Here is a 26,731-nt window from a genome sequence, read left to right as displayed (position 1 = left end):
AAGAACTCTCTCAAATTTTTTTTCTCTTACCTGTGCATATTTCGAACAAGCTTGCTCAATCCGTACTTCCACTCGATGTCCGACTGAGCTTGTATCCGCTGATAGGTATCGCTCATCATGGCAATCAAGAGATTAATAAGCACCACCACCGACACCAACATGTAAATGCCGAAGGCGAGTTTGAAGAGGACCTTCGTCCAATCGGGCTGATTAGACTCTTCCTTGAAGTTTTCGTGTGTCGTCTGACCGAAGATGGCGAAGAACAACAACTCGACCACGTATATGGGACTTATCCTGACTGTAAATATGTGTTAATAATGTGTCTCGTGTAAATACGCGCGAGCGTATGAAAAACATATGCAAGGCATTTTCTGCCACTGTTTAGATACTCATGCTAACGTTGCTACTACTTTAAACGTCGAAACGAAATGAATCGATTTCAAGCCATACAAGGTATGCGTTTACTGCAATTCGCATGAACTCTTTGATTCTGTTTTCAGAAAAGGTCCAAGCGTTCTAACAGAAACGCATTTTTCTAAATGGGACGGTTTCTAATTTTAAGCGCATGACATAAAGGAGACTAGGAAATTGTGATGTATGTTATGTGCAATATTATTCCAACTATTCAAAAGACATTTGAAAAATTGAGATACCTTTAGATGATGCGCCTTTAAATGTTTGTGTTGTTAGTAATGTACGTTTTATTATATTTTGTGTAAACTATCCGCGTAAACGTTAGTTAAAATTCTCTTTATGTGTTTCTTATGTGTAGGAAAAAAATATAATTTTCTTTTTTTAGTTCAGTCTCACATTTAACTTATTTTTAAATTAATGTTTAAACAATAAGAGACTCTGAAAAAAGAATTTTATCGTAACGAATTGATCGATAATTCTGCATCCTACGCAAAAATTATGATGTCGCGAATGAATGATCCAACATTGAATGAAGCATCGAGCGAATGTGATGCTGAGTGGAAATTTGACATTCGCAGGCATTATCCAGTCATGCCGTGTGACGGAGAAGGATATGACGTGTCGATAAAATTGGTTTCCATATTCATGTCTGACAAACAACATCAATTATGCATTCCTACGAGATTCACGAATCACGTCGGGACTTTACTTACTTAGATGCTTAAAATGTTAGGCCGGTCGTCACGCAAGGATCGATCCTTTATGAATGGTCTCGCTCGATCGTCGGGATTTGCGTCTGCGGTAGCAGTTTTGATTTTTTTGTTAGGTAAAAAAATAATTGGTGGCGAACGCTTGGAGGATATCTTCTTTACTTTGCGCACTTTGTAATTTTTAAGTCTGTCTCTGTTAAGTACATAATAACGGAACGCGCTCTCGCGATTGTCGATCTGATCGCTCGTTTGCTCGCGCTGCTGCGTTCTTGACGCAGAGACTCGCGTTCAGCGTCATCGACGTGGATAACAGATCTTTACGCGGGCGGATTCGGAACCGTCGTCGCCGGTATCGTCGAGGCGTTGGAAGCCGTCTGCCCTTTCTCGTCTTCATTCTCGTCTTCGGCCTTCTCCTCCTTCTCCGCCTCATCCTTCTCGGGTTCCTGTCCGGTCAAGGCGAGATACTTCTTTCTGATCGAGTCCCAGTCCACCACGTTTTCTATTCTGACCGCTGTATTGAAGGATAGTTGACTGCCCAGCGGACTGAGGTGCACCACAGAGAGGGTCATGCTGTCCTTCGGACGGACTTGACCTTTCTTAACCTTAGCCAACCATTTTGCGCCCATCTTCGATCTGGGCGATAAACGGCTATCGTGCTGCAGCCCCATCATGTGCACCAACGACGGTCGCGGTTTACGTTTAGCGGCGCGCTGCTTGCAGAGCTTGATGAAGTACACCGTCCAGGTGGTGAACAAGTTTAACGGGGATGGAGCTGTGGTAGTTCTGTAACACGCAATCGCGTTTCCTACACGGAGTGCTCCGTTAACCCCGTATGCTTAACAGCGAGTCAACAGTTAACATACTTAAAGGACCGCATTGAGATTGTACAAATAGTATTGTACATACATTATGTAAAACGACAACCGCGAAACAACGGTGTCTTGTCCGTGTCTTGTCAGACGCGCGATAGATGAACACGAACGGGAAACGCGAAAGATAACGTTACTTTATTTTTAACGCTAACGTTTTCCGGATCGCTAACGAGGTAAGAGATAATTTGATATGCTATTTTAACCAGCGCCCAGTTATCATACGCTTATCGCGCCTTTATTCGGGTCTTAAAAGATCGCGGGCTTACCTGTGCATGTTACGGATCAGTTTACTGAGTCCATATTTCCACTCAATGTCCGACTGCGCCTGTATCCGTTGATACGTGTCGCTCATCATGGCGATCAGCAGATTAATCAACACCACTACCGAGACCAACATGTACACGCCGAAGGTCAGCTTGAAGAGGACCGAGGTCCACTGTGGCTGATTGTGTTCGACCTTCAGCTCGCCGTGGGTTGTTTGTCCGAAGACGGCGAAGAACAGATACTCGAAGGCGAGTACCGGATTCATCTTTACTGGAATTACGAGGCACACACACACACACAAGATGTTTCTTGATAGCTCTAAGAGCTCTTTCTTTCTCTTTAGCTCATTGCCATTCGTGCCATTACAGGTTCTGGCTACTACTGTGCACTCGCTATTTTATAATATATATGTATATATATGAATGCACATGTGTGAGGTTCCATAACGAACGATCGAGCGAGCGAGCGAGCGAGCGAGCGAACAAACGAGCAAACGGAGAAACGAACATGCTCATGCATCTTTTTATATAGACTCTGGCCATGCTCTGCAGCTGCAGCTGCGGACTAATGCGCCTGATGCATGCCATGACAATTTCTCTTGCAGAGATTGCAGCTTCATCGTCCAATACGTACTGCCACTCGACATCTTTCAGCCTCGTCGTCAGCTCGAATTTGTCTTGCTTTTACATCCGACTTTTGGATGTAATCGCTTCGCGTGACTCATTTCTTTTTTTCTTTTCTATTCGTCGTCCCGGCGTTAAAAGATTATTCGTGAACGATGATATATTCTATGCATTTCAGGACGCGCGACGAGTCCAGTGACCAAGAGTCTTGCTAAACGGACGGAGAGATGCGTTCCGTTCTTATCGATGCATTTTCTCGAGGCAGCCAGTGGTCGAACGATCGGCGTTTAAAATCGTATAATCATGCGTATACCGTGCTGAATGAGAGAGGGGGAGAGCGCAGGTGGAGATTTTAAGAAACATACCGCACATACGTTGGTAGTGGATAAAAAAAGGATGCGGCATGCATGACCACCTTGCATGTCTGGCTTATGCGCGATTCTTCAAAGGCGGCCGCCTTTATAATATATATGTATGTATATCACGAAAATGTGGCTTGCATGCAAGGACACGGGAGAAGGGAAGGGAAATATCTTTTCTTGCCCGAAAGGTTGTCCTGTAACGAACCGATGTGAAGAAAAAAAGTAAAAAAAAAGACGCGAACAATTCTTTGTGGAATGAAGAATACAGTCTGATAAGAATCGATCTCAAGAATCACACATATATAATAAAACGAGCGTGCGGTTGATGCACATCATGAGTTGAGATACAACATCGGCGTTCACTAGCATAGGAACGGTTCTAATAACTTACTAAATAATACAGGTAATATACAGATACACAGAAACACACGCACACGTACATATGTGTGCGTTCATGTACGTACATATATGGACATATACGTAGAGCGAGACATTGGGATGCACACGGAATAAAGGCTATGAAAGAAAAACACGAGCACATATGCTCCGGCCAATAAATGCTAATCGATATCTAATCAGTTGCATAGACAAAACAGTTGTCTGAATCAATATATTCATTCGATAAGCTGCGACGCGGACACGTAGTTCAGAGCTAAAGCAAAAAGGGAACATATTTTACATAAAAAATGTCAAAAAAAAAAGAAAATCTTTTTAAAATTTTACAATTCAAATAAATCATTAATATTGTTACAATGTTATATTTTTGTGTTGATATATATGTGTGTGTGAATAACATATCGTTATATTTATTATAATCGAGATATTCTTAACGAACTCTCCATCGATCGCTTTCTCTCTTCATGTTTTTACTGTCGCTTCCGAATCGCAGCGTACGAGATGAACGAGGAATAACATCGTTGCGTATTTTTTCTGTTTTCACTTTTTTTTATTATTTTTTTTTTTTTTTCATCATATCAGGCAGCAGTCTCAGCAGACAACATACACACACACACTGGGCAAATGCACGATGCAGACGAGACGACACCGAGATGGATCGTGTCCTGCATTCAGTTGTGCGATTGTTGTTTAGTTCGCTTTCCGTTCGGTTGCTTCTGATTAATCTTTCTCAACCAGCAAAACTTACTATCTCTGTCGTTATCGTCACAACACTCATTCTTTTTCCTGTAGCGGCCGTAGCGACGAGGAGGCGCCGTTGGTGGCGTCTCCATCATCCATTCCGTAACATTGGCCAACATATCTATCATTGTAATTCATTCGATTATGATTTTGTATCGTTCCGTCTCTGAGTATGATCGGTATAAAGCAGACTTGCTTTGGGATCTCGATAAATAATTATAAAAAATATCTATCGCGCGAATTGACCACCGCATCAATGGACTCTTTTTAAGACGGGGGTAAATTTAGAGGAAGGCGACGAAAAAACGCTTTCGAGAGGGGAAGGAAATTTTTCCTCCATAAACTGATATAAACTAGGTACTGAAACCTGCAAAATTCACGCAAGTTTCACTTTAGATTTCAACGTTACAGGCGTTTGTAACATCCAAATTTAAATTCATCGAGATTACATCAGTTTTATAACTCTTGATATCAATACTAACATTGGGAGTGGAAAGGAACGCGGTTTTATCAATTTACAGAAAGGGAATATAAAGGGAAGATCTGTGTCGTTATTTTAGTACCCACGCGAATTAGCACCTGCGTGGGCGAGAAAGCACTGTCTACATCCTGTTCATAGAACCAGTACCGCGTCGAAGCGATTGCCAATCTAAGATCTAGCCCTACATATATATAGATATAACATAATGTATCTACATAATGTATCTACGATAACTACAGTATATATATGTGTGCGCATATATATATATATATATATATATATATATATATATATATATATATATACATACATATATATGTATATATGTATATGTATATATATATATATATATATTTTATAGAGGGAAGGAGCTGTAAAAAATATAATTAACTACGCCAGTAGCTCACGATTGGCGTCAAATTACAGTAAAGAAAGAGATCGATTAAAGAAGGAAAAACAGAAAATACAAATGTTGAACTTACCGTCGTCGAACGGTTTCCTCGATTTCCTTTCCTCCGTGCGCGCTTCATGCAGCGATTGATAATTCTTGAACGCCTGATTGAGCGCGACAAAGTGCATGGAGAAGCCGAAGACGAAGATGGCCAACACTGCGAGAAACCTCGCGAGATCTTTCATAAGATTACCGATAATAATCGCCCAGGGTCCGAACAGATGATGGAATGACAGAAAGTCCAATATCTGCACGCAAGCTAAAAGGAAACTGAGAGCAAAAAGCTGGTTTCTCAGGTAGAGCAGAGTCGGCCAGTACTGTTTCTCCACGATCACGAATCCCATCAGGTGAAACGCCACGCCAAATATACCAAAAAGCAGCACCGCCAGTTTGATCCAGCCTAAACCGCTCTTGTCGCTAGGATTCGTCAGCTCGAACAGCAACAGGCCCGACAGCATCACTAGCAAGCACCACTCGTACCAGTATGGTATCAAGTTCACTCTCACCACCACCGGGTAGATCGGCGTGATGCCAACCAGTAGCAGAAAGATCATCAGATAGATGTGCGACGTGAGATACGACATGAACTTGATGATGGGTACGTTGTTGTACTTGTGCCCGAGCGGAAGAGCGAATACCACCCAGACGGGCGGGCAGATGATGAAGGCGATGAATAGCAGGATCGTCCGGAACGCGTTCCAGTTTAGGCTACCCTGCCAAAGTTCCTGCAGGTAACGTTGCACCACGGTGTGCGCGATCACCTCCTTCTGCTCGTTCTCGATCAGGACGTCGAGGAACTCGACGTTCCTGCGATCCATTGACGTCAAGATCCTGCCGGCCGAATCGGCGCCCGCTGCCAGAGCGAGCAACTCGGTCGCCATCCCCTCGCACTGCTTCCCGGCCGCGATCAGATCCTTGGCGCGTTCCTTCTCCTTCTCGGAGAGCTTCATGTAAATATTGGACAGTTTGGCCGCTGTGTCCACTGGTGCGGGCGACACCAGAACAAACTCTTCTATCGGCTTGTTGTTGTGACTTTTGCTGCAGACCATCATGTTGTAGACAAACTGTAAATGCAACAGTTTGCTCGAATTAAAAAAATTGAATTAGAAAGAAAAGAAGAAGGTTTCTATAATATCATGTTCTTAATATCGCCGTAATAATTATTAATTGATTATATAACAATTTTTTTTATTGTGCATTTTATTTATATACAAATCTGCTCTATTTTAAGTTGGTGAATAAATGTAGATAGATATCTTGTTTTATGGATGTGATAAAACATTTATAAACTGTTAGTCTTTGATCGCGGTATTTCGTTTAATTACCATAAAGCTTAATTAATCTTATACAATAAAGTTTTTCTGGAAAAACGACATGACTGCTGGATTTTATGCGATAGTGATACTCTACGATCTTGTTTTAAAATTATTTGAACTGAACGTGTATTATCAATAAATTTTTGATCACGAAGCCGGCCTGGACTACACCTCGCGTGCGTACCTAACATTAAAGCGCAAATTTATTAGTTCGATTTACCGACTTTGTCTGAGAAAATTAGCAAACTTTCTAAATGTCGTGCATCTCTCGATCTCACGAAATACTGCAACACATTTTGGAGATTTTAAAGTACAATATCGAGTCCTAATATAATTTTAGGAGATAATTGCTATATATGATGCTGAATATATGATGAAAAGAACGCGAAAGAAGAAGCTGTTCTTAATTTAATCGTAATAGCCACGTGATGGAAACCCCATTTCGACAAAAAATTAAATAGTTTCAATATAAAATATAGTTCGAGTTATTATTTAATATAACATAAATTATTAAGTGTAGGTATACTTTACGTAATTTTACGATCATCACATTAAGATATAAAAAATAAGAGTAAGATAAATAATAATATTATTTAACATTAAATATTATTTATACCTTACTAATACTAATACTAATACTCTTAATCATACATATTTTATTAAAAAATAATATTAAGAAAAGTAAGGCATAAAAAATAGTTAATTTCCAAATTTTCTAATGTTTTGGAATTTACTTTTCCAAGTGACTCTGCTAATCGATACAATATACAAATATTTCTCACCCTTTTATCATCCATCAGAGCATACGTATCGTGTTCCTTCTCCATGAGATACTTGAGCACATCGTTGTGACCCTCGGACGCGGCGAACCAGATCGGCGCGCAGCCAAGATTCGTCTCGGTCTTCGGAGAGGCCCCGCTCTCTACGAGCAGCCTCACCACGTCCAGATGACCGGCACGAGCCGCACAATGTAACGGTGTCCAGCCATTCTTATCGGTAGCATTTATCTCCGCTCCCTGGCCCAGGAGCACCTCGACCATTTGATAGTGACCGTAGGTCGCCGCGATGTGTAAGCCCGTTTTGCCATAACGATCCGCGCTGTGCAACAGCTCCGCTGATCTGCTCAACAGTAGGCCCACGACAGTTATGTGGCCGCCGAAACAGGCCAGATGCAAAGGGTTCCATCCGTTTTCCGTTGTCGCCGCGTCTACCTTTAAGTTTTTATAGATGGTGTAAAGTGTAATTTTTTTAAATTTTCAAATTACAATAATTTTTATATAGCGCACAGATTTTTGTGTAAAAAATAACGATTGAATTGCGGTAGCGCTAAATTCTTTAATTTATTTCATTAATTATATGTCTATATATGTTTGAACATGGTGTTGGAATATATATTATTTAAATATTTTGTAATAATGTCATAAACTGAGAGATTATATTAATAAAATTAATTAATTAAATGATAATAAGCAACTTCTATAAAATATTATATGACAAAAAAGATTTATGATTGAAAGTTTTTTTGTCAAATTACCTGAACTCCGGCAGAGTTGAGAAGAAGTCGTACGACATTCTCGTTTCCAGAATAAGCAGCGAGATGAAGAGGAGTCATGCCAGATTCGGATCCCAATTCTCCTACCAGCGATCCTCCAGTTGGTGGATCAGATTTTACAGTTCCAGGTATATGAGTTAGCAATTCTCTAACCGTATCTGGAATCAATCGAGAAAGGATTAATTTTTTAATAACTTATTTGCTACAAGTATGTAAAAATTTTTCGTATAAAATCACGCGCACTAGCGTAAGTTCATTTAGCTTTTCATTATCAGAATCTTGATATAGTTTTATTAATAAAGAGAATTATAAGAAGATTTTCAATATAATTATTTTTTAATGTAATTAATTACACTACTAATTAATTATATTTAAAAAATTAAAATAATTTTGATTATAACTTTACTAATAAGAAAATAGTTCTATTAATAATTATTAATATAATAACTATTGATAATTCATAGATAAGCAAATAGACACTATCTTATTTTTACTCACCGGCTTGCCCGAAGTAAGCAGCAACGTGAAGCGCCGTGACACCGAGCTTCTTACTGACTATCCTAAGAGACTGCGTCGATCTCATCACTTCGAGTACCTGGCCATGACCATATTCAGCCGCTAGATGAACCGCGGTGAAACCCGCACGATTCTCGTCGGAGCAGGACGCACCGGCTCTGACTAAAACCTTCACCACCTCGGCGTGCCCGCCCTCCGCCGCCAACTGCAACGGTGTCGCGTCCGTTAATTTATTCCTGGCAGTTATCACGCCCTGTCTGTCGAACTTCATCAGTTCCTCGATCACACGGACGCTGCCCTGCATCGCGGCGATGTGGGCGCAAGTGTTGCCGTCCTTGGTACAGGCCATCACGAGGCTGGGATGCCTCTGCAGAAAGAGTTGCACCACCTCGGCGAAGTTGTTCATAGCCGCGGCGTGGATCGGCTTCTGTCCCTGGTCGTCCGTCGCGTCTATATTGGCACCGAGATCCAGCAAGAGTTTGCAGACCTCCAACTGGCCGGCTCCCGCCGCCAGATGAAGGGGAGTCTGTTTCCTGAGGGTGAGCACGTCTATCGCGGCGCCGTGATCCTGGATTAGGAAACGTACGAGATGCGTGTAACCGTTCATAGCGGCGAGATGCAGGGCGGTTCTTCCCACGCGGGACTTGGAATTTATGAAAGCCTTGTTCGCCAACAGAGCGTCGCACACTTGCAAGTAGCCGTGCTCGGCGGCCAAATGCAAAGCGGATCTACCCTCGAGATCGAACACGTCGACTCGACCGTGATTAGCGAGGAGAGTCGTCACCAGTTCCATGTGGCCGCGATTGGAGGCGATTAGCAGCGGTGTCCAGCCCATGGCATTTTGTCGATTCAGGGCCTTTTGCACATCCGTGGCCGACATTCGGCTGATCATCTCCTCCAGGATCTCGTTGTTGCCCGCGAGAGCGCAGTGATGGAACGCCGTCTCCTGAGCCTGTTTGGTCTGCAGCGATACGTCCGCGCCGCTGTCGAGGAGAGCGCGCACGACGGCACGATCGTCACCGGGGATGATGACCTCCGAGGGTTCGATCTGAGCGGCGTAATGGAGCGCGCTGGCACCATCGTTGGTTAGGCTGTTTACGTAGGCGGTTGCCACTTCCGGACCCTTCGTATCCTTCACGAATTCTATCAAGTGTCGAACCACATCCGCTCGGCAACCCCTGCAGGCTAAATGCAAGGGCGTCTCTCCGTTCTGTGAAAAAAAAAACAGAATTTCGAAATATAATAGAAACAAGTTTAAAAATTTAGCATATATTTTAACATTGAAAGATATATCTGAAAAATAATATGCTTATAATTATTCAACAATTATTCAATTATTGTAACATTATACAAGCATGTGAAAAATGCATTTTAAAATTAAAGATCTTGTTTCATCGACGCACTTTCGATTTAAACATCGGATCTCCGCCGTCGTCGAGAAGCAAAAGGAGCGTCGCTAAATTTCCGTGGCTGGCTGCTACGTGGACAGGTGTTTGGCCATCGTCGGTTGTCAAATTGGGCCCTGCTCCGGATTTCAGTAACATTAGAGCGCATCTGTCACCGTCGAGCACCCTGGCAGCTATATGAAGTGGAGTTTCCCGAAGTTTTCCACCCCTCACGTGCACTTCCGCACCGTATCCTAAAAGTGTTTCCACGACAGCCGGTTTGGCACTTTCCACGGCTATATGGAGTGCCGTATAATTATCGTTAGTTACGGCGTCCACCTGTCCAGCAAAACGCGAAGGAAATGGAAAATGTGAAAATTGATCGAGAGAAAATAACACGATAATTAAATCGAATTTTTCGACAAATTTGGAACAAGTATTCTCTAGCAAAATTCTGACAATTTTGATGTTATACATCTCAGACCGCACGCAATATTTATAAATTATATATATATATATATATATGTGAAATATTATGTTTAGAATAATTATTAAAATACTTCATAAATGTTTATCAAAATATTTTTGTAATCTTAGACAACTCATAAAGATTTATTATCAATATCCCAGCAAATATTTAAGAAATATTACTACAAAAATATTTAATCTATATCGATATTTTAGTAATATGTCGAGTAAACAATTTTTATGATTTTTTATCTTTATGTACAATATACATAAAATTTATATAATATTTCAAAGAAAAAATAAATAGTAAAAATATTTATGAATAATTATCATAAATATCGTGTGCTGTCATGAGAATGGTATCCTCATAGTATTCGCCGAGAGCAAATCAGTTTTACATATAATTTCCATAACTCACCTTTTCTCCACGTTGAAGCAAAGTGCTAATAATACCCACGTGACCGTACCTCGCAGCCGTATGAATGGATCTAGCGCCACGTTTATTTGGCATGTGCAGATACACGCCCTTCTTGAAGAGCATAGTGGCACATTCCGAATGCCCGTTCAGCGATGCTATATGCATCAGGGTCGAACCGTCTTTCGTTCTTTCGAATATACTCGCTTTGAATTTATCAGCCAGCAGTTCGATGATGGAAGCGTGGCCGTTCTCCGCAGCCAGATGCATGGGCGTTCGATCCTGATGATCGGTGATCGACGCGGAGGCTCTGACACCATAAAAATATTTCACCAAAGTCTCGTCACCTTCGGCGCTGGCTATATGTAACGCGGTTTGTCCATCGCCCTGAAATCAATGCTGCACGCTGATATTTCTCAAATAGAATTATATATATATATATATATATATATATAACATGCGTTATTTTCAACAATACGTCACACGTAGTTTTATAGAGACAAAAGTTTATACATTTTAATTTAAAAAAAAATAAAAATAAAATTTTCACTTTTATATCTGCATTGGATTGATATAAATAAAAAGTATGTTTAATGAAACTCTCATGTTACTAATAATGATTAATTTTTATTTTAATTATTATCTCATTTCTTAATATCATTCATTGTGTTTTGTATGTAAAAATAGAAAAATGCAATATTTCTACGAGCAATTAATGCCGGTAGCTTCTCTTAATACGTGTCGTCGTTGAGTGAAAATTTAACCCTGTCTACAATATTATCCTTGCTCGACGCAATGCGACAGTTGATTACGCATGCATGCCCTCATATACGTATTCACAACTTTATTTGTGACGCAATTGAGACCTTTGCATTGCTGGATACATTATTATGCGCCGGCAAGAAAAAGGTCAAAGATCGTGAAATAATTTTGTAGAGTATGAAAAAAAAACGTATAGTTACAATGAAAATAATCCTCAGAATTTTTCATAAATTTTACGACGATCATAAATTTTCCTGTCTCAATCATTACTCTCTCATTCAAGTATATAAACTCGCTGTTCTCTCTAGCGATAGTTGTAGCATTTGTAAGTCATATTGTGTATGATGATCGATCTCGCCGAGTTTTGTAAATTTACTCGCAGCGTTAAAGCTTAAGTTAAAATAGAATTGATAGCTACAGTATACTTGATACACTTGATACAGTATACTTGAGCTTTGTGTTTGACTTACGACTTTCTCACAAATTTTCTTGTAAACCTTGTATCAAACTTCTGTTGGTTCTATCAATTTAAAATTAATTAGATAATAGAAAACCTATGTTGTTATACATATATTTATATTTATATATTTAAAATTGATTTTTGAAATTGTCTTTTTATATGCGATAAAGATGGAAGAAGTATAATAATTCTCTTCAACTGTGACATTGTAAAAAAATGATTAAGAACATTGCGTATAGTGATTTGTTGAAAAACGATAAAAAGTTTGCGTTGCAATCTATAATTTGCGAGTTTAAAAGTACTTATGTAATCGTGAAAGTTTGAAACGACACGGTCTGATTACCAGCTTAATTTCCCGCTTCATTTAGGATCTTCGTGCTTTAACGTACATTTAACGTAATTTAACGTACATTTTGCATGTCGACAGGCGCGCCATAATCTACCAGGATCCGCACCATGTCGATATCTCTTCTTCTAGCGGCCAAATGCAGCGCAGAATCACCTGCTGGCGTAGTGGCCCGGAGCTGATCGGGCGCTTGCTGTGACAGAAGTTCCCGGCACATCGATTGGTTGCCAGCCTCGACTGCTAGCAAAAGAGGTATCTTTCCTTTCTGTGACGAAAAATGACATTTGAAAAGAATTATTGTGAGAGTAAAACATTTTTTTTTCTGCTTAAAGAAAGGCACTCATGATGTACGAATATGTAATTACGTAATGTACTAATGCAAAACAGAGAAACAATTTAAAAAATGACATAAATACAAGAAGAAAAATACGTTTCAATTTATTTTTATACTTGAGATAATTTATATTTTAATTACTACTTTTGAAAAATTTATAGAATAATGTTTTATTTTATTTTCTCACGAAAAAGTATATATTTTTAAATGTTATAAATATTTCTAATTTACGTCATTTATAGAAAAATTTATATTAAATATGAGAGCTGTGTTTTAAGAAAAAAAAGATGTCTAAAAATATTATTGCCAATTTCTCATAAAGAAATCTCTTGACAGGTGTTATATCGTGAGAGGTGATACGAACATTCTTCGTGTTTGTCCGAAACATCTAGGTAAATAGTGCACATCTCATTTCAATATATTATTATGGCTATTGTTTTTCTTTCTTCTACAGACGGCAAAAATCGCCGTGACTGTCGGCGTTCGTCGACGCCTCGAGATTGCGACGTGTATGACAGAGTGCGACAGAGAGCAAGATAGAGAAAGACAGAATGGAAAAAGCAAACTGGAAGAAGAGTTATGGCGTCGTTTGGTACCAGGTAGCGATCTCTCGGCGCGCGGCACCTGTCACGCGAGAAACGCGAAATGGGAGCATCGTGCCGCGGTTTATTGCAGAAAAACCTCTATCTTCCAAAGCTTCAATTTGAAGTTTCCGGGCCAAAGCAAATTTACCGTAGTGTCGCACGATTAGAATTTATCCTGCATATTGAGAGAGGTGATCGAGACTCGAGACGGCAGTTTTCGGACTTTCTTGAAAAACGATACATTTAATCGGCGAACTTATTGCGCAAGTTTGCGAAATATGCGAAATATACTTACCCCGTCGACCTTTAGCCTGATGTCCCGTCCGGCAGCACCTAGTAAAGCTCGTAGAATCGACGTCGCGGTGCCCGTTTGTCTCGACGCCACCAGATGAACCGCCGTTTGTTGTCTTGGCTGCACGTGTTTCCAAAAATTATGGATATTTTATGTAAGATTACTCAAGTACAATAAATTGACGTCGTTGAATTATTCTAACATTGAAATGGAATTCAAATAAAATAAAATAGAATTTATTTTGCTATATATAAAAAATAAAATACAAAAATCAAATAAGAAATAGAATTAAATCTTTTAAAATGATTGCAAGTGAATTTATATTCTATAGAGTAGCGCAATCTCTTTCAATACGGTATTTGTATAAAATAATTATTTCAATGGATTTCTCTCAAGTTCCTTTCTAAGAATTGCAAGAATGAATATTTATTCGTACCCCTCCCGTAGCGTAGGGATCAACGCCTCTCTTGGACAGTAACAACTTAACGACGTCCTCTCTCGAGTACATAGCAGCGATATGGAGAGCATTGTAATTATCCTGCAGAAAGTGTGCCGATAAAATGTTTTACATTCCAGAAAATATTTATTCATTAAAAAGTCTTAACTTGCTAATTATAAAATTAACATAAATTTATTTTCTTTCCCGAGAAACAATATCGTATTTTTAATTAGTTGCGTAATTAACCATTTAATTCTATCGATTCTTTTAAGTGTTTGCGAGCAAGCGATATTTAAGAAGCATAATTAGCGCGATTATATATTTTGTTGACTTAAAATGGACCTTTTTATGAAGATGGAATAATAAAAGCTATAAAAATTTTGCTTTGCCGCACCTACGAATTTGAGCTTGCCTCTAATGATAAATTTCAGATTTCAATCACGAATATCATGTATCAGCATGCTATTGGAAAATTATATCAGAATCATCGTGGGAGTGGTAGGCAGTAAATCGATAATAGCAAGTACATAACGTCTTGCATATGATTGCAAAGTGATGTTCTAGCATAGTTATAGTTTATCTCAACAATACTTTTTTACGAAACGCACTTTAACATACACTTGTGACGCAAGTAACAGGAATTTTGCTGTTGAAATATTTATTTTTCCCACATTTGTATGATAACAAGAATTATAGACTCATTTATCCGTCTAAGTAAATAATTAAAGACGATATATTACTACTTATATGCCGACATGAATAAAGTTTTCTAATGGAGATTTTGAATAACGCAATTGATAACTAAAGGTGACGTGTGCCACGTGTCTACAGTTAATAATCAGATCGCAATCTGTGCTAAGTCAAGGAGAGGGTGAAACGAGTGCGTGAGGTTGAAAGAACGATTGCGTGAAGGAGAGCCAAGGTTAAAGGACTCACGTTTACTGATCAAATGGACAAACAAGACAGGTAAAGGGATAAGTAGGTCAGTCAGCCCCCTATCTTTACCAACTTCAACGAAAAAGCGGTCCGATTCTTGGAATAGATTAAAGTTGGAGCTTTAGTCATCAAGAGATTTTAACTGCAATGGCTTTTTGTGCCTGACAGAGGGTCAATTATGTAGTAACCTTCTAAGAGTCACTGAAAATGCCACCGGTAGAACTGTGTGTAGTAATATTGATTTCGGAAAGTTTTATCAGAATATTAATATTACTTTTAACTGCAACGGTTTTCACGTTTGACAAAGAGTTGATTATATTATATATAACGCGTTTCGTGTAACCTTCTGAAAGTCATGGGAAATGCCATCGGAAGGACCATGCGTGTTTCTTTCTCTACACGACGTACTTGTTTCATCCATTCGGTCAGTAAGCATAAGCTCCTTGACCTTGGCCCTCCTTCACGCAATCGTATCCTCTACTTGCTCCCTTCTTTCTACCTCCGCGAGGTGACTTGACTTAGCAAAAATTGCCTGATCATTAGCTGTACACGTTTCGTAGCACGCGTTACCTTCGCAGCCATTACGTGCCAGTGCCACGTAATGGCACGTAATTCTACACGAGTACTTATCGCGACGGCAATGAATAAACAAAAGGTAATGAATCAAATGTCTCCTTTTCAAATGGAGTATTTTTCAGAAAATTTACTTTTCTTCGGTTATGGATAAGTATATTTTTTTTTCTCTTTTGCGAGACTATAATTTATGTTTTTTTTTTAATTCTTTGTCAAAGAGACAAACAGATTTCTTGATTATTAAACGATTATTTTTTCATTCACGCATGATCGTAATCGTGGAGTACTTGCGTTGTTTCTGGCGCCCACGTCAGATCCGAGCTCAATCATCCGATCGAGCAACGCGCTACGGTTGTCTTTCACGGCGTACATCAACGGCGTCATCCCCGTCATCTGCAAATTAAAAGTTTTGTTTAGCCTTTGTTTAGCTACATGATGTATCCCTTTGCAATCCAAAATTTTCCAAGAACAAGTCGCACGAGGAATTTATTCTATCCATAAGAACTTTACATTCTTTCCACTACTTTTCTTATTCAAGTAAAATCATATCAATGGCACTGACCGGGTCCAGGACACCCGCGAGTGGGACGATGAAGCCATCCTCTCCCGCACTTTGCACCGTCTTCTCCAGAGATTTGAGCAGCTGGTCCACGGGGGCCCACTCGCCGCGAGCCGCCAGGCCCAGAAGTCTCTGGGCCCCTTCTCTGGCAGTCGCACCAGCAGAGCTGGGCTTGCTTCCAGGTTGCGAAGGCTCTCCTGGGGCCGCGGCCCCATTACTTCCGGTCGAGGCCGAACCACCATCGTCCTTACCGCCCAACGGGCTCTCCTCTTTGCTGGAAGGATTCTTCTTGTCGTCCTTACCTCCCGGTGGCTTCTTGCTGTTACTACTCATGCTATGCCGTACGATCCCTTCGCGAGCATGGTTCGCTCAAGTGACTCACTCTCGTTTGAAACTGCACATCGTTAATGATACACGGTAACAGTGAGAAATAAACACCAGATAGATACTTCTTTGTTTACTGCGACATGGAACACTTGACAAGTAGAAAGTCAAATAATGGTCACATTTATCACATAATGATTTCGAGAGATTTCACGCTAAGAAAGGCAATTTCTCTTTATTGATAAAAAGTAACAATTTCGAGAATTGAAAGATATAATGTATATGTACTCTGAATCACTCGTAATTTGTTCCAATAGCAGAATAATAATGATATATAATATTTTAATATATTTGATTAATATTTTTACAAGTGTTATATATAAATGTGACACGAGTAAATACTTCTTAGTTAATTGAGTAAAGCATGATTCCGATGATCTCTATGGAATATATTTTTCCTCTAGTTTCGTGTGACAATCGTCCTAACACAAATGACAGATTTTCGCACGATTCGACACTGTTAATTATTTGATGATTCGAATACAAATATTAATGCTACCAAGTGTTAACGGCACGGCTAGTCTGACGATTCTGAAGACGTTACGTAGTCGAGAGGGTTACAATGAAGAGAGAGGGTTGCTTTTCCTTCGGGCCTCGGCGGGATCGACCAATCACCGACTTGTTCTCGGTGTTTCATTAGGGTAGTGTTGCACCAATACTTGCTCACCCTTGATCTGCACGGATTGCAGGCCTCTCGCACACAAGGGCCAATCTCGTGATAGGCCGTGCTAGTCGTTGGTAGCAGTTATAAGGAAATCAGGCAAGAGGTGGTGGTTCAGGTCGAGGAAGGGCGAGAGTCGCGGAGGGGCTGTTATGGCTGCCGTCGACACGCGACTTCCGGACCAGCCTGGCAGGCACGCTATCCGTCTATCTCGAGTCCACCGGACTCTGAGTAACGTCCCTCAATTTCTTTTCGCTTTCGCTCGCCCGAGACTAAAAAGACTTGCTCGTGCGTGCTCTCTATTTTTCGCTCTCCCAACATGCTTCTCTACATCGTATGCTTTTGACGTTCAGAAAAATGCGAGCGGCGCGATAAAAACATGATAAGTTACTTAATAAAGTTGAACAATATACCCGCGAACTAATTAATCTTGAAAACTTGCTCGGAGATGCTAAAACAAATATTTTTTTTTAAGTATCTCTTAACTGTCGAGAAAGTACTTAAATCATATTACATAAGATATAAAATCTTTAAGAAAAATTCTTGAAAAATCTAGTTGCAAGTTTTATTTAAGTCATAGATAACGATTCTTATATTTAAGTACGTTTATCTTTTCGTTATAATTATATTTATACAGCTATAGTTGTATAATTATAATTTGCAATGCTTTAGAAACAAAAAGTTACTACTCATGTTGTTCATGAAAAAAACATAGAGTATAATGTTAATCGTATTTTGTTGCGACGAGTCTAATTATTTAAATTGCTAAGTATCTTGAATAAATAAGAGAAACGATATTGATAATAACCGCAATATTAGTGTCAGATGAAGTCAGTTTATATCAGCGCATATTGGTGTAAACATTGTGTTAGTGAAATCATTACAAGAGTTTGTCATGTAAATACTTAGATTTATACGTTTGACTTTGCGCGACGAAAGAAGATTTATCGATAAAAAAAAACTAAATTTTTAAGTCAATAATTAATTCGAATACTTTAAATTTAAATATTTTGAAACTGATTCGTTCAAATAAAATCAATCTCTACATAAGCTTTCTTTCTTCGAACAAGGTCACATACACACAGATTATATTTACTTTGCTGCGTCATTGAGATTACGTTATGAACGCGAGAATCACATTGATAAACGTATCAGTTGAGTAATTATATTCTCTACTCAGTCAAGTTCTGTCTACTGCATTGCAGTGAAATCAGTGATCTACGTATTGTGTCCTAACACCTATTTCTTACAATATATTCTGCACTGAATGTACTAAATCAGCAAGCAGTGTGTGTATTATATTTTAAACGGAAATGCATGTCCAAGTGTGTGTAAGATGGATAGAATGGAAACATTGTGTAAAATAGATAGGATGATAAATAGATAAAATCACGAGACGAAAAAGTAATTTAACGTCATATTGATGTCATTGAATAAAATCGTGATATCCTTTTAAATATTACATTTATTTTACTTTATGCACTAATAAATTAATTAAAGTATTATAACTTGATATCGTACTGAAAAAAGAAAATTATATTATTATAATATACTGAAAACAATGGTTATACTGAAACAACCGCGAGATATTGTTCTAACGTGAAATTAGTTTACTGCGTGCATTGATAAAGTATTTTATATTGTTCTTTTTCGCACGAAAAATTAAAGCCTAATGTCTATTGAACTCACATATATGCACTTGACGTTTAAAAGTATTTAATTAATTTTAATGATGAAAAATTATTTAAACCTATTTACAAAAATCGAATTTATATGTTTAATTAAAAAAGACGACTAATTGTAAATGCTAGGTAATATATTTCTCATTCAAATAAGATATAAACTTGATAATAGAAGATTTTATTTTGTTTGGCATGTGTTTCAGTGTGCATTGTACTTGCTTACAAGTGTGATTATTTTATCGGAAAGATGCTTCCTCTGTTTAAGTCGAATTCACGATATGCTATGTTAGGAATTTTAAATCATCATAGCTATTCACGATGTTTTTCTCTATTGCACGCTAACTTTAGAGGTAAGTGAATAAATTATAATAATAAGATAATAGAATAATATTATAGAACAAATAATGTGATAAAAAGAAATATATGTTGAAATGTAAAAAATCAGAGCCAAACAGTAGTGTAAGAATGAGCAAGTAAAACGTTACTTAATTCTTATTGTTAGATATCAAAATAAAGATAACAAAAAAATTCCAGTTGTATTAATTATAAAGATAACAAGATATCACGCTTCCGATTTGGTAAAACAGATATTAACATTTTTTAACGATTGTTATCTTAATATAAAAATTATATTTTTCTAAAACATTACATTAAAAGATTACATTTTTATATTTTTAAATATAAAGATTATAAGATATAGAAATATAAAAACAAAGATTAACAAAGATTTTTATAACATATTGCATTAAAAGATTACACTTTTATATATAAATTTATATATAAATATATATAAATAGATATCTTGTAATCTTTATATTTAAAAATATAAAAATGCAACACTATAAAAGAAAAAAAATAGAATCTGATAAACTAAAAAATATATATGATTTAATAAAACGTCGTATAAACTTACATTGCAATTAATCATATTGCAGAACGATGTCAGTATCACAAATCAAACATTCAAACTAGGGCTAATCTTTCTAAAGCAATCAAAGCTGCTCACATGTATAATCCTGGCGAATTTCCATTGTTGGAAAAAACTGTCGGACAGATACTTGGCGAGGCTGTTGCAACATGGCCCGAACGAACTTGCATCGTTTCGAGTCACCAAAATATTCAATTAACGTTTTCCGATCTTCTTCGACGAGTTGACGCGTTAGCTGCGGGTCTCAAGAAATTAGGCCTGAAGAAGGGCGATCGGTTGGGCATTTGGGGTCCGAATGATCTCGAATGGTTTATTACTTCCCTGAGTGCATCGAGGGCGGGATTAATCGTCGTTGCGATTAACCCGGCTTATCAACAGAATGAATTAGTTTATTCTTTGCAAAAAGTTGGTGTAAAAGCGACTGTCTCACCAGACAAGTTCAAAACTCAAAATTATTCGAAGATGTTACTGGCCGCCAAAGAAGTGTGTCCTACTTTGGAGCATATTATCATTTATTCGCCTGATCATGTAACGTAAGAGATTTTACTTATTGTTAATATTAATATTAATATTACTCTATAAATTCTACTTAACATTAATAATATTAGAGTATAATAGTAATATTAATATTACTCTAATATTACTAATATAAAAATATTTATTATTTGATGCTGAACTTGTGTGGCGGATAAAGGATTTTGTAATTAAAAGTTATCAAGTTTAAAAATATTTATTATTCACAGTTTTGTAATTGTACTCCTTTAAATGAAATCAGTTTTGTTGGAATAATTATTGGTTGGAATAAACTGTCATGAATAGTTTTTTGATCTCACTTTTTGACCACAATTGATGATCTCACAAGGAAAGGTATGGAAATGTCCCCCTGCGGTTTGAATATGTTGTAATTTAGGTCAAAATAGGAGACACTTATTTTTTTATACTTACTCTTACGGCCGTTAAGGGGATGAAACACCCTCTTGAAAAAAAATCAGTTTTTATATTTTTGAGCGAATACCGCCGAAACGGTAAGAGATATAAAAAAATGTTTCAATAAAAGTTTTATAGTTTTTAATGTACTTTAAAACTGCATAGTCAGATTTTTCGAAAATGTCATATTTTTCGAAATCCCTCCCACTCTTCAATTTTTTAAAAATTTCAAAATTTGTTTTATAGCAAAACTTAGAGCATATTTAACGACAAAAGCAAAACCAATAATAAAAATTTGTAAAAATTGATACATACATAATATATGCACACGTAAGATTTTAACAGAACAAAATCGTATACTTACTGAATTGCTGATTAGTTTCGATACTTTTATATATAATAATGTTTTTATATATATGCTTTTATATATAATGCGTAATAGTATGTGTTCCGCTACACGTCGTTATAAATAAAAATATTCTACTGCGTTAATCACGATATACATTTATTTATACTATCGAATGATCTATAATAATTGGCTTTAATCATCTCATCAAAGAAATTTTTCTTATTTGATCAGTTCTATTTTTAATTTATAAAAATAAAACTGATCAAATAAGGAAAATTTCTTTGACGAGATGTTTAAAGTCTATTATTTTATCATATGAGTAAATTATTCATTGATAGTGCATGATTGTCTCTGATATTGCGAAGAAAGACTTGTCGCCAGCGAATAGGGCACGTGTATAGCTATGTAGAGATATTGCTAACTTATTTCTGAAAAATGTGATCTCGGAATACAACTTTATCATATATGGTTGATTTTGTCGTTAAATAAGCTATAAGTTTTGTTATAAGACAAAATTTAAAATTTTCAAAAATTGAAGGAGAGAGGGGGTATTTCGAAAAATCTAATTACGCAGGTTTAAAAACCATAAAACTTTTATTCGAAACATTTTTTCTTTATATCTCTTATCGTTTCGACGGTATTTGCCCAGAAATATGAAAACCGATTTTTTTCAAGAGGGTGTTTTATCCCCTTAACGGCCATAAGAGCACGTGAAAAAAAATACGTGCCTTCTATTTTGACCTAGAATACAACTTCCATACCTTTTCTCTTGTCAGTTATAAATATATTATAGCATTGCAAATCAATGAAATCTCGCTAAAAGAATCAATTAATGATAGTGCTGTTTCAATTACTGATATTTGAAAATGCATTTTACATTATAATATTATATGAGATATAAATTCAGGAAATTTCTTTAAATATTAATAATTAGCAATATGTGTTACAATATATTTAAATAAAATAGTTATTGATTTTTATGACTTTGCTTGCTCAGATAATTATAAATTTGAATGTGATTATTCGTGAACTTTTAATATGTCCACACGTCAAAACACTTGCCTCACTGATTCGTGAATATCGCGTGAGTCCTCGCACTTTGATTGACGGAAATCTTTTGCTCGATTTTACCAAATGGATTAAGAACACGCCGTGACTGTTGTATCAAATCACATTTCGTGTATTCGCATTTTTATAGATATTTCGATATACATATGCTCATATATTTTAAAATATTCACTAGATGTTGAAGAATTGAAATGTTAAATTCTTTACAGCCTTTGATTCTTATTGTTTTATACTACGAGTATAAATCTTTTTTGGTGAATAATATTTTTCTGTTACAAAAACATTTTATATATAAATATGAAATATAATTAATTATATTTAATCTCTAAATAAATTAGAGAAATTTAGATGGTTTATAGATACACTTTAATATATTTAGAAAAATTTATACTGAGTTTTATTATACCAAATAATTAACATAATATCATAAAAATTTCAATATATTTGCTGAAACGACTAAATAAGGTTTTTGTTTGACGACATAAGAATAGAATATCGATCTGAGGTCAAGAAAAAAAAAATAAAGAACAAAACGATTTAAAATGCTAAAAGGGTGACGGAGTAAAGCCGAACAGTTTCAATGTCGAGGCGAATGCTAATCAGCAATCTCGCTATCCTCCAAACTGCTTTTTACGTATTTTCATCATATGTTTTCTGTTCCTCGGATCCCAAGCGTTATCTAGTACGTATATTATCGTTTTCCGTTTTCCAACTTTTACCGATTAATCGATTTGATTAATTATCCTCGCCGTATGGAAGAATCATGGCGCAATTAGACTAATAGCTTCACTGAGATCTATGCATTCACGCTCGTAAACAACATGCCATTGTGAAGCGTTTTAAGCGATATTAGCATGTTTAATTTATAGCGGTACTCATCGTTTCGCTGATGTGGAGGCTTCGACAACGAAAGCGGAAGTAGACGCAATTGCTGCCGAGCAATCCGATATATCCTGCGACGATGGATGTAATATACAGTTTACTTCCGGTTCCACCGGCAAGTCCAAGGCCACTCTCCTTTCGCATAATTCTCTTGTAAATAACAGCAAACAGGTAAGATGATAAAATTAAACAACAAATATATATTAATTTGCTTTATAATTCGTAATGCCAGATTTATCAAATAATACATTGACATAACAAATTATTTATGCATTCTCTTTGTTTAATTTGAATTAATATAAATATAATAATTTTCAGTAACAAATTTAACAAAGCTACGAATATTTTCTCGTTAAACGAAACAGAGCGATTATTTTATCTCTCTTCTTTTTCTCTTTATCTAGATATTTATCTAACTTTTTACGTTGTTATTGCAATGTGTTTACTGAATCCACTTCAAGGCTTTATTTATAGAACAAACGTGTTTATTTTATTAATTTATACTGCTTCATTCTGCTCTATATAGTGTACATATATGTATATATATATATATATATATATATATATATATATATATATATTGTATTTATTTTTCTATACATATAATTTATTAATTTTATTTTAGTAATTAAAAAGAAAGAGAGAGAGACAATATTTTTTTTCTAATAATAATAATTTATTCTTAAGTAAATATATAAATTGATAGATTTCTCATTATTTAGTTGTTTCGAAAAATTGTTTCATTATTAGAAGAAGAGAATATACTCGAGAACAAAATAATTGATTTTCACTCACTTGTCCTTGGAGTCGATGTAACGATTTCTAAGATTTGTCCTTAGATTCGAATACGGATAAACTGCTTATTCCAATCAAATATCTCGATAAATTTCCAAATACCTTAAATTAATTTGCAATGAGAGAGCTTGACAGCTATATTTGATATTTTGAAAAAAAATGATTGTATACTTTTATATGTAACAGAATTCATTAAGAATGCAGATAAATGCCGAGAACAAAATATGTTTAAATGTACCATTCTTCCACGCTTTCGGATTAACTATGGCCAATTTGCTCATCTTGCACACTGGAAGCACTCTCGTTATTGAAGAACGTTTCTTCAATCCGATAAAATCTTTGAAGGCGATAGCGCGAGAAAAGTGTGCCGTAACATATGGAACGCCAACTATGTGGGTAAGCGAGGACAAAAGACAAGGCAAACTAGATCGTTTGAAAAATTCTTATTCTCTATAGGTAATAGATAAAGCAATTCTTAAATGATGATATATCGTTTATATACATGAAAATTGTGCGATTTTATCTGATTGCATATGAATCAAGATAAATACTTGTTACAACGCGTTATTGATTGATAGCTCACGTCGAAAAGGCATTATTAAAAAATATGTAAAAATTACATCAACAAAAAGTGCAAAATTATTCAATAAATAATAAAAATGTATAATATATTTCTATTATTTAATGTATACTTATTGTTCATGTAATTGTATATATTTTTTTACAATGTAGTTGAGATCGTGATTTGTAGAAACATGTGCAATAAGTAATCGCTGACATCATACGGACAGATAAAATTTTAAATTGATAAGAGTTATCTGATCCGTGGATTCTGGAACGAATCCACACCTTGTTATATTAATAATCTCGAGAAGTGCTATGATCTTTTTTTGTTTAAAATTTATGTCTATAACACTATGGCTTAATAGCATCTGTCATTTAAATATATTGTCACGCAAATATATTAATAAATTAAGAAAGCTTAGAAGAGAATAATTTTAACGCTAAATATTTTGATGTCAAAATCGGATTTATTCGAAAAATCTAAATAATATTACGATATAAATTTTCGATTATACAGAGCATATACGGTCTGATAGAAACGACACGTCCAATTTTATGTTATTTCAAGTCCAAATTTTTTGCAAAAATTAATAAAAATATTTGAATTAAGTTGAATCTCATTTTTGTCTCCATTACTAGATACAGTTACTTGAGGCACAACAGCAGTTGCAGTTACCGATAGATAGTCTTCAGGCAGGTATTATAGGTGGTGCACCCGCTTCTTCTGAACTCTTCAAGCGAATACGACAGTTACTTGGATTTAATGATATAATGGTAAGTTGACAACCAAGACTATGGCTCAATAGCATCTGTCATTTAAATATATGTATTATCATGCAAATATATTAATAAATTAATAAAGCTTAGAAGATAATAATTTTAACGCTAAATATTTTGATGTCAAAATCGGATTTGTTCGAAAAATCTAAATATTATTACGATATAAATTTTCGATTATACAGAGCATATACGGTCTGACAGAAACGACAGCTACAGTATTTCAATCGATACGTGGAGAGGAAAAGCACTTGGCTGAGGACACTGTGGGTCATTTATCAGATCATGTCGAAGCAATGGTGTGTATTAATTTATATTTTAATTTAATAATTTTGTAAAAAAGAATTATAGCTTTTAAAATATTGTTAATTTGACGGGAAGGTTGTTGATGAAAATGGTTTGCCCGTACCCTTCGGAAAACCTGGTGAACTTTGGATACGCGGATATTGCAATATGTTAAAATATTGGGACGATGAAGAAAATACAAGCAAGACGTTAACGCAGGATGGTTGGTTAAAAACTGGCGATCAATTCAATTTGCATGAAAACGGATATGGTATTATAATCGGAAGAATAAAAGACATGCTTATTCGGGGAGGAGAAAATATTTTCCCTAAGGTAAAACTATTTAAAAATGTTATTATTAGATATTAATACATAATTTGCACTTGTCGTGACTAAGCAATGTGTGTGTTATTTTATAATGTATTGAAGAGAAAAATGGGTATGTGTATTTGTTAATTGTTATGAGAGAGAGTTATGTTATCGAGAGAGAGAGAGAGAGAGAAAGAGAAAGAGAGAGAAGGTATCTTCGTAAATGGCAATCTATATACATATATATAATTTTTTTTATAAATTCGATATAAATATTTAAATTTTTGTATAAATTTTTATCTGTTTATTTTACTATTCAAAGATATTATTATTTTAGACTCGATCTTGATTCTCTTTTTTGAAGCAAGAATCAATGTATTATATCACTTGTACAATACAAATTATTCATTTTGCTTTTTATTGTAGGAAATTGAAGACTTCCTGATGACTCATCCAAAAATAATGCAGGTACAAGTTATAGGAGCCTATGACGACGTCTATGGAGAAGAAATCTGTGCGTGCATTCAAATTAAAGACAATGCGAATCTGACAAAAAATGAACTGTGGGATTATTGTAAAGGCAAAATAGCACACTTTAAAATACCGCGTTATGTACACTTCTTAGATGACTATCCAAAAACCACTAGTGGAAAAATTCAGAAATTCCGTTTAAAGGAACAATTGGAGAACAGTGGTGTGATACCACCGAGACCAAAAAAAAAACATTTATAATAATAATAAGTGAAGATAATATAGTAGCTGATTTTAACGAAAATTTTGTAATATAATTTAATTTTTAATACTATCGTAAACCAATATTAATATTAAAATTTTTTAAATTAAAAATTATAATTATTATGTTATGAAAT

The 26,731-nt window shown here is 36.0% G+C and overlaps 2 protein-coding genes across 13 annotated transcripts in view; one reads left to right on the top strand and one right to left on the bottom strand.

Moving 5' to 3' along the window:
* Positions 1–19,987, bottom strand: part of Nompc (no mechanoreceptor potential C) — a 23,632-nt gene extending 3,645 nt beyond the window's left edge. Inside the window, exons 1-16 of one of the 10 annotated variants that reach the window (XR_012047436.1) lie at positions 19,892–19,987; positions 16,255–16,645; positions 15,984–16,085; positions 14,181–14,282; positions 13,748–13,864; positions 12,599–12,799; positions 10,970–11,353; positions 10,102–10,422; positions 8,681–9,908; positions 8,165–8,340; positions 7,413–7,841; positions 5,346–6,378; positions 4,390–4,503; positions 2,263–2,530; positions 1,128–1,907; positions 175–298 (exon numbers count right to left, since the gene is read on the bottom strand). Coding sequence is in view for 3 of the 10 variants with exons in the window: in XM_072900165.1 (XP_072756266.1) it covers positions 1,442–1,907; positions 2,263–2,530; positions 4,390–4,503; positions 5,346–6,378; positions 7,413–7,841; positions 8,165–8,340; positions 8,681–9,908; positions 10,102–10,422; positions 10,970–11,353; positions 12,599–12,799; positions 13,748–13,864; positions 14,181–14,282; positions 15,984–16,085; positions 16,255–16,584 (5,271 nt within the window). In the remaining 7 variants the exon portion in view is untranslated. The other 9 variants (XR_012047435.1, XR_012047433.1, XR_012047434.1 and 6 more) reach the window with 9 other exon arrangements.
* Positions 18,092–26,731, top strand: Acsf2 (Acyl-CoA synthetase family member 2). Of its 3 annotated transcripts, none has more exons than XM_072900169.1 (9): positions 18,092–18,193; positions 19,182–19,328; positions 19,914–20,439; positions 23,120–23,303; positions 24,114–24,323; positions 25,131–25,265; positions 25,454–25,567; positions 25,650–25,886; positions 26,289–26,731. In XM_072900169.1, the coding sequence occupies exons 2-9, from the start codon at positions 19,226–19,228 to the stop codon at positions 26,592–26,594; spliced, it is 1,815 nt and encodes a 604-aa protein (XP_072756270.1). In that variant the 5' UTR covers positions 18,092–18,193; positions 19,182–19,225; the 3' UTR covers positions 26,595–26,731. The 3 variants fall into 3 exon arrangements, with proteins under 3 accessions (XP_072756270.1, XP_072756271.1, XP_072756269.1); XM_072900170.1 differs by lacking the exon at positions 18,092–18,193 and adding an exon at positions 18,410–18,585; XM_072900168.1 differs by lacking the exon at positions 18,092–18,193 and adding an exon at positions 18,727–19,107.

This window comes from Anoplolepis gracilipes, chromosome 10 (genome assembly GCF_047496725.1).
Source record: "Anoplolepis gracilipes chromosome 10, ASM4749672v1, whole genome shotgun sequence".
Taxonomy (NCBI): domain Eukaryota; kingdom Metazoa; phylum Arthropoda; class Insecta; order Hymenoptera; family Formicidae; genus Anoplolepis; species Anoplolepis gracilipes.
The sequence above is the reverse complement of the archived record's forward strand: the minus strand, read 5'-3'. Positions and strand labels throughout refer to the sequence as shown.